General features: G+C 41.6%; 1 protein-coding gene across 1 annotated transcript; it reads left to right on the top strand.

The window, feature by feature from the left end:
* The first annotated feature begins 3,847 nt into the window (after positions 1–3,847).
* Positions 3,848–6,846, top strand: LOC133547139 (gastrula zinc finger protein XlCGF17.1-like). The gene is made up of 2 exons (XM_061892966.1): positions 3,848–4,521; positions 5,082–6,846. Exon 2 carries the CDS (start codon positions 5,222–5,224, stop codon positions 6,185–6,187), a length of 966 nt encoding a protein of 321 aa, XP_061748950.1. The 5' UTR covers positions 3,848–4,521; positions 5,082–5,221; the 3' UTR covers positions 6,188–6,846.
* Positions 6,847–9,343: the final 2,497 nt, after the last annotated feature.

Raw genomic sequence — 9,343 nt, 5'->3', positions numbered from 1 at the left:
CCATTATCTTTCACAATGACTAACTGAGAAAGGCTCCGGCGACCCCGAAAGGGACAAGCGGTAGAAAATGGATGGATTGATAATTATATAGAATAAAAATGGTTGGGAATTAGTGCATGCTAGTCACTTACTGCTGTCTTGTACACACACTGGGAGCGTGTGCACGTACACAGAAACAGTTCGAGAGAAGCAACTAACACTTTGCAGTCATGTTGTTGTTGTCATGATAGAATATACTTTCAGTGATAACTAGGGGATGTACACTTTGCTTTTTCACTCGGGCACTGGTGCTATTAAATGAAAACATTTAGTAAGTAACTCAGAAAAAAAATTGAAGTAATATGAAGTGTTCTAAATATTAATTATAATATTAGCACTCAAACAACAATATACAGTAACACACATGTGCACTCATACTAATAAGACCTCATTCAGCTTTTTATAGCCAAGTAATACTATAAAAGTATAGTCCACTAGCATGTATCAGTAACATAACATGACTGACAGCACATGCATGTCCATTACTGATCATAATGCCACGCATACACATGCCAGAATGAGAAGTGACACTGATAGGTTTTCAATGGAGTCAGTCCCCAGGAACGGTGATTTGTTTAAAGTCTGTAAAAAATCGGATAATGTTAACACAAGGTCTAAAGGGCAAATATTTATCCATGAAAGCAGAATATCACATACTACACATGGCTTTTAGCACAAAATGATGTAACTACACACATGCAAAACATGTGCACGCACATTAGCTTTGTGTGTTGACCTAACGCAGGGGTCGGCAACCTTCAGCATACAAAGAGACATTTTAGCCCGTTTCCCCCCAAATAAAACCCACCTATAGCCACAAACTGTTAGATTCCTAAAACGATGATAACACCACTTATAGTTGTGTTACACGTGTGCTATAGGATTTATGAAATCAAACACTTATTTGATTTATCTCTGGGTATAACAAAGCAAATCATCAAATTATTTTGAATATTAGAAACAAAATACACTCTTCCTTCCCTTAATAATGAATTGAAATTAAAAAATCAACTCATTCCAACATTCTGAAGGCATACATCTGTGGAATATTCATTTGACTAAAAATTAAAAACAACTACCTGGTCATCAATAAAAACAGCAAATTTATAAAAATGTAAGTAAATAAAATATCTATCTTTGTTGATCCGTCCATTGCTAGGGGTTGATCGCTAAAAACAATTTAATTGCATGGCAGCAAGAGATGTCGCATAAGGGCTGTGACATACATTTACATCCACAATATATTCACATGGGTTTTATTTTCCTATGACAAGATCCCAGAACTCTCCAAAATTACAACTGTAAAATTCAAATGAACTAACTAAATAAAATGAAATATAATAGATCAAGTAACCATTATTTGTTGACATTCGGTTTCAAAGCCGAAGGGAGCCAGGGAGGCATGAAAGAACCTCATGTGGCTCCAGAGCCGCGGGTTGAAGATCCCTGATCTAACGCTAGCTATCATTGAATATAGATTCAATATAATAAGATAGTGTAAGTCAGTGTTTTTCAACCTTTTTTGAGCCAAGGCACAATTTTTGTGTTGAAAATATCTGGAGGCACACCACCAGCAGAAATCATTAAAAAATAAACCTCAGTTGACAGTAAAAAGTCGTCACAATTGTTGGATATGACTTTAAAGCATAACCAAGCATGCATCAATATAGTTCTTGTCTCAAAGTAGGTGTACCTGTCACACCGTGCCGTGACTTATTCTGAGTTTTTTTTGCTGTTTTCCTGTGTGTAGTGTTTTAGTTCTTGTCTTGCGCTCCTATTTTGGTGTCTTTTTCTCTTTTTTTGGTATTTTCCTGTAGCAGTTTCATGTCATCCTTTGAGCGATATTTCCCGCATCTACTTTCTTTTAGCAATCAAGAATATTTTTTTTTTCTTTCTTTGTGGGGACATTGTTGATTGTCATGTCATGTTGGGATGTACATTGTGGGCGCCGTCTTTGTTCCACAGTAAGTCTTTGCTGTTGTCCAGCATTCTGTTTTTGTTTGTTTTGTAGCCAGTTCAGTTTTAGCTTTGTTCTGAATAGCCATCCCCTAGCTTCAATGCCTTTTCTTAGGGGCACTCACCTTTTGTTTATTCTGGGTTTAAGCATTAGGTACCTTTTGACCTGCAAGCTGCCTTCTCGCGGTTCCCGACATCTACAAAGCAATTAGCAACCAGCTGCCACCTACTGATATGGAAGAGTATTACACGGTTACTCTGCCGAGCTCTAGATTTCAGACACTCAACAACAACACATCATTTGCAGACTATAATTACTGCTTTGCAAAAAATATTTTTAACCCAAATACGTGAAATTAGATAATCTCCCACGGCACAGCAGACTGTATCTCACGGCACAGTGGTTGAAAAACACTCGTGTAAGTAATATAGATGCTAAAATGTTCTGTTAAACCACAAATGGTAACATCTATCCTTTGATGTTCTGTGTGTGTGTGTGTGTGTGTGTGTGTCTGTGTGCGTGCGTGCGTGCGTGTGTGTGTGTGTGTGTGTGTGTGTGTGTGTGTGTGTGCGCGCGTGGGCGTGTAAGTCAACATTGAAGAGTTATGACATGATGGTGTTGTTACAGTGTACACACCCCGTTTCCATATGAGTTGGGGAATTGTGTTAGATGTAAATATAAACAGAATACAATGATTTGCAAATCCTTTTAAACCACTATTCAATTGAATATGCTACAAAGACAACATATTTGATGTTCACACTCACAAACTTTATTTTTTTTTTGCAAATAATAATTAACTTAAAATTTCATGGCTGCAACACGTGCCAAAGTAGTTGGGAAAGGGCATGTTCACCACTGTGTTACATCACCTTTTCTTTTAGCAACACTCATGGTTCTCGAGCTGGAAGAATCCTCAGATCCTACAGTGAGGAATGCACAGGTACCAATCCGAACAGGCCGGAAGTGGCAAGCAGGGCCAGAGGTTGCCAAAGCCATTGGCAGGCTCCAACACCAGGAGATAGTTGGCAGGGTGCAAGTAGGAAGAGCGGGGCTTGGCTGGGGAGATTCTCCACGCCTTTGGTCCAAGGCCACAAAGAGGGAACGCAGAGCCATGGTTGTGGAGGAGGTCTCAAGGGCGAACCAGGAGCAATATACCATCAAGGCCGTGTCTCAAGGTCGCCAAGGAAGATGGACCACTTGGGAAGGTACCCTTAGCAGACCCATCAGCTGGGCCGACCTATGGAAGATGCCCCAAGCCAGACTCAGCTTCCTACTCAGGGCAACTTACGACACCTTGCCATGCCCCAGAAACCTCCACCAGTGGTACGGCCAGGAGGAGAGCTGTCCCCTGTGTGATGCTCCCAACGCCAGCCTGCAGCACTTGCTATCAGGCTGCAAGATCGGGCTGACACAGGGTCGCTTCAGATGGCGACATGATCAAGTCCTGATGAAACTGGCAGAAATCCTGGAGAGCAGTAGACGAGAGGCCAACAGCCAACCCATAGCCAAACAACATTCTGTCATGTTTGTGAGGCCAGGGGAAGGCAAAGGAGACACCAGCCGAAGAGGCCCCCGCAGTGTCCTCTCTCTGGCAAGGGACTGGAGTATGAGGGCTGACATTGGCAAACAGCTCCAATTCCCCCGTGAGATCACCACCACTTCACTCCGCCCAGACATTGTGCTGTGGTCTGCTGTTACCAAGTCTGCCATGCTGGTTGAGCTTACCATCCCCTGGGAGGAGGGAATCCAGGCAGCATACGAGTGCAAAGCAGCCAAGTATGCAGATCTGGCTGCTGAGTGCAGAGAGGCAGGCTGGTCCACTACCATCTACCCTGGGAAGTAGGCTGTCGGGGCTTCGTCGGTACATCAACCATAAGGCTGCTCCGAGATGTGGGATTGACTGGGGCTAAGCTCCGAAGGGAAACAAAGGCCCTTGCTGAGGAAGCAGAAAAGGGAAGTTTCTGGTTGTGGCTGAGGAGGAGGGATAAGTACTGGGGGTCGAGGCAATAAGATGGGTCAGCTGCAGGGGGTGGCAGGGAGACGTCCCTGCCACCGCTCCGCCACCAGGAGGCGTTCCGGGGTTAAAGAGAGCGAAACTCCTATGAGCGGTGGTCCCCGGCTGATGACCCTGCAGCTGACCCAAGGCGCTGTAGGAGGCGCGTCAGGCATACTTGCCCAGCAGAAACAACACCATATCTGTACAATCAATCTGCTTTGCAAAAAATATTTTTAACCCAAATACGTGAAATTAGATAATCTCCCACGGCACAGCAGACTGTATCTCACGGCACAGTGGTTGAAAAACACTCGTGTAAGTAATATAGATGCTGCCGTGTGTGTCTTTCTCTCTCCGTCACTCTCATCATCTTTCCCCTCAAGATTTCCAACGCTGCTGATAAAGGGAACAGGTGATTGGATCACTCGCTCCAGCTGAGGTATCTGCTCACCTGTATGCTGCTTCCTGGCCGGCCCCTGCACACGCCCCGCCCGCAGGGAACGCGTAGGCCACGCCCCTCTCCACAGTTATATTATTCTTTTATTTTTCCATATTTAACATATTGTGTTGAAGTTTGTGGAAATGTTTACAGCAACAGTCTTCCAGCTTGTATTCTTAGGTTATTTCAATTAAGAGGAGAAAACTATCATTTACGGGGGATATTGATTTTTGAAATAGGTAAAGTAAGAAGGAATACAAAATACAAATGTATTTCAGTTTTAGGAGTTAAGTGGTGGAACAAGCTCAGTGATGAGTTGAAGACATGTAGTTCTCTCACTGGGTCCATGTGTACACTCTCAGTTACATTAACACTGATATTATACATGTGGGCCAATAGATAGAAATGCTGTTAAATGTAGCTTTGATGTGGCAAGCTACTTTTGCAGTGTAGCGTGTAGTGTAGCTTGCTACAATTCTCTGAGGATAGCTTAGCTACATTTAATGGAGAGTAACTTGTAGCTTAGCTTACTACATTTTCCAGGTCGCTTGCCCATCACTGTCTGTTTGGCCTAGCTCACGTGTGAATAGTTTGAATACTGCAAACTTCAATAGAGTAACACCTCATTTGTGTTTTATGTTCTGCAGACGTCCAGCAGGTGTCAGCAGAGAGTCATGAAGAGATTCCCTCCAAGCAGCAGGAGTGGAGCTCCAGTGTGGGACAGAAGGAGCTACAGACCCCCTCCCACATTAAAGAGGAAGAGGAGGAACTGTGGAAGCAGCTTCAAATGTTGGTGGAGGATAATGATGAAGATGAAGCTCAGTCCTTACAGCTTCATCACAGTCAAAGTGAGGAGAACAGAGGGGCGGAGCTTGTAAGTCAACACATCACAGAAGCTGATGGAGAGCATTGTGAAGATATAAAGTCAGAACCAGACAGCATCTTTGCTCCACTGTCAGACATGGACCACATGATGTCACACTCTTCTGATCACAGTGACCACATCCAAAAACCTTTGGAGAGTAAAAATGACTCCAAAGGTGATACGAGACATCACACTAACAACAAACACTTGGACTGCTCTCAATGTGGGAAATCATTTAAAAGAAAGACTGATTTTACAAGACACAAGAGAATACATACTGGAGAGAAACCTTTTACTTGCTCTGTTTGTAAAAAAAGTTTCTCCACAAAGCAACACATGACCACACACATGAGAACACACACTGGAGAGAAACATTTTACTTGCTCTGTTTGTAAGAAGAGTTTCTCCATTAAGTCTGCCATGACCAGACACATGAGAACACACACTGGAGAGAAACCTTTTCCTTGCTCTGTTTGTAAGAAGAGTTTCTCCAGAAAGCAACACATGACCACACACATGAGAAGACACACTGGGGAGAAACCTTTTCCATGCTCAGTGTGTCCCAAAAGATTCTCCATAAATGAACAAATGAAAAGACACATGAGAACACACACTGGAGAGAAACCTTTTACTTGCTCTCTTTGTAAGAAGAGGTTTTCCAGAAAGCTTAACATGTCCACGCACATGAGAACACATACTGGAGAGAAACCATTTACTTGCCCTGTTTGTAAGAAGAGTTTCTCCACAAAGCTTGTCATGACCAGACACATGAGAACACACACTGGAGAGAAACCGTTTAGTTGCACTGTGTGCGATAAAACATTCAGGGTTAAGTATCAGGTCAGTAAACACAAGTGTGTAACAGTCATGGAAGCTGCAGGGATTTAAAAACACTTAAACAGTGATTGTGCTAAATGTACTTTAAAACACAGCATGTTTAATATGAATGAATATTTGATGTTTTATGTAGTAGTGCTTCTCATCTTCTACTGTTATTCTATGTTGTTCTGGAATTACTTTTAAGTTGTGTGCATTTATTGAATATCATGTATGTAGCTACTATTTTATTTTATTTTCTCATTGTTAAAGAGAGAACTTCTTATTATTTACAGTTGTTTTTTGTTCACACATTTTCTTCCATTGCATTTTTATTGATGTTATTATCCAATTAAAAGAATGAATGAATAAAATTGTTAACAAAATGTGGACTGAGCAGCATTATTACATCATGGATGTTAACTCCTGCAAAACATCAACAAAGAAGAAAAAGGCTGAAGTTAGCAACACATCACTGAACTTTAGAGTCATCGTGAGTGGAGTTGCTTGTTTTTATTGCTGCATTTGTACTTATTTCACCTCACATCTTCACTTTCAACCCTAAAGTCTTCTTCAAATATATTGTTCTGGGCTTCTAAGATTGATGTTTATGATGTGTGTGTGTAGTCTGTGGAAAGTGTTGTTGTCCCTTGTGGATCCATTTGTTCACTTGCACAGATACATCTTCATCATCATCATCATCATCATCAGACATAACCGGTCCACTACTGGATGAAACCTTAGCATTAATGTTCTAATATCAGTGTGACCTCATTATTCCTTGATCATAAGACCTAAAGGCCTACTGAAATGAGATGTTCTTATTTAAACGGGGTTAGCAGGTCCATTCTATGTGTCATACTTCATCATTTCGCGATATTGCCATATTTTTGCTGAAAGGATTTAGTAGAGAACATCCACGATAAAGTTCGCAACTTTTGGTCGCTAACAGAAAAGCCTTGCCTTTACTGGAAGTCGCAGACGATGACGTCACCCGTGTGAGGGCTCCTCACATCCTCACATTGTTTTTAATCGGAGCCTCCAATAAAAAGAGCTATTTGGACCGAGAAAACGACAATTTCCCCATTAATTTGAGCGAGGATGAAAGATTTGTGTTTGAGGATATTGATAGCGACGGACTAGAAAAAAAATAAATAAATCAAGTTTAAAAAAAAAAGGCGATTGCATTGGGACGGATTCTGATATTTTTAGACACATTTATCAGGATAAACCTGGGAACTCCCTTATCTTTCTATTGTGTTGCTAGTGTTTTAGTGAGTTTAATAGTACCTGATAGTCGGAGGTGTGTCTCCACGGGTGTCTTGAGGCCAGTGTTTGCAGGAAGTTGACAGCAGCTGTATGGATGGCACAAGCTCAACTGATCTCCGGTAAGTGGCAACTTTTTACCACAATTTTCTCACCCAAAACTGCTGGTTGACATTTGGTCGGGATCCATGTTCGCTTGACCGCTCTGATCCATGGGAAAGCTTCACCTCCGGGAATTTCAAACAAGGAATCACCGTGTGTTTGTGTGGCTAAAGGCTAAAGCTTCCCACCTCCATCTTTCTACTTTGACTTCTCCAATATTAATTGAACAAATTGCAAAAGATTCAGCAACACAGATGTCCAAAATACTGTGTAATTATGCCGTTAAAGCAGACGACTTTTAGCTGTGTGTGTGTGCAGCGCTCATATTTCCTAACAGTCCGTGACGTCACGCGTACACGTCATCATTCTGTGACATTTTCAAGAAGAAACTCCCGGGAAATTTAAAAATGCAATTTAGTAAACTAAAGCGGCCGTATTGGCATGTGTTGCAATGTTAATATTTCATCATTGATATATAAACTATCAGACTGCGTGGTGGCTAGTAGTGGCTTTCAGTCGGCCTTGAAAATACAGATTTCAGCACTGTATTGCTGTGTTGGATCCGCTTTGGACTGGACTCTCGCGACTGTGTTGGATCCATTATGGATTGAACTTTCACAGTATCATGTTAGACCCGCTCGACATCCATTGCTTTCCTCCTCTCCAAGGTTCTCATAGTCATCATTGTCACCGACGTCCCACTGGGTGTGAGTTTTCCTTGCCCTTATGTGGGCCTACCGAGGATGTCGTGGTGGTTTGTGCAGCCCTTTGAGACACTAGTGATTTAGGGCTATATAAGTAAACATTGATTGATTGATTGATACTCCAACTCACCACACTGAGAAGTGGGGGCGATCCTGAGCTAGCAGATGCATGTTGCTATCATGTTTTATCAGCGAGGAAGACAGCAATTGTGTATACTTTTTTGTCGGAAGCAAGTTGTATTTGTGGTATACTGAAGTTTCATGATGTTGTTTGCACATCAGACTGACTCTCTCTCTCATCCACAGTCTGGAGTGCAGCTGACGCTGGTCAATCCAACACACCTGAGGTTGATTAGCGTGCCTTTATTAACTGGCTGCTTCCGGCCCGTTAGCGCCGGTACTTTGTGGTTACTGCTGTTCCTCACGCATGACTGTCCTTCTCGTCTCACTTGCTAAACCCTCCTGTTTTTGCTCGTGCATCTTGCAGGTTTGCCTGTTTATCCAGCGCCGACTAACGCTTGCAGTTTATAATTTTGTGTTTCTGTTTTACTTCATTCTTGAAGTATGTTTCCTAGCTTCGTCTAGAGATTTATTTTTGTACTTTGCTCTTTTATTTTTTATCTTATCTGTCAGTATTATTCCCAGTCTTTACTAGCGCTTTTGGTTTAGTTTTGGTATTTATCTTAGTAGTTTTTATGGTGTGTTTTTGTGCTCCACCATCGCTTTATGTTTTTGTGGCTACATCCTCCTTGCGCCCAGAATAAAAGAATACATTTTGTCTACAAACAATATGTCTCTGCATCCTTGGGTTCCATCTAATTCAGCTCCTAACAGTATTGCTCTGCTGAATAAATGAATCACTATAGCTGCCAATATGGAAGATTATTTATATATTTAAGAGGATATAATTTCCTAAACAGGTAGCAAAATGACACCACAAAAAGTGAACTAGCAGCAGGACTCAGTTAGTATTTTATTAATTTAAAAATGAATTAACTATAAAGAGTAACATGAGAGTGGATTTTTCACAAGAGTTCACCAAAAACTGGAAATTGGGAATGCTAGTTACAATCATTTCGTTATTTTTAAGATGCAGAAGAACGAGGTGGCACCGTGCAGTGAAAAAAGGGATATTTATTGATAAAAGAACAAAAAC

The sequence above is a fragment of the Nerophis ophidion genome, unplaced genomic scaffold (genome assembly GCF_033978795.1).
Source record: "Nerophis ophidion isolate RoL-2023_Sa unplaced genomic scaffold, RoL_Noph_v1.0 HiC_scaffold_67, whole genome shotgun sequence".
NCBI lineage: Eukaryota > Metazoa > Chordata > Actinopteri > Syngnathiformes > Syngnathidae > Nerophis > Nerophis ophidion.
Note: the sequence above shows the minus strand (reverse complement) of the source record. Positions and strands in the feature narration are given on the sequence as shown.

Excerpts from the sequence above, each read along its gene's own strand:
- LOC133547139 (XM_061892966.1), top strand. The coding sequence starts at position 5,222 with ATGTTGGTGGAGGATAATGATGAAGATGAAGCTCAGTCCTTACAGCTT.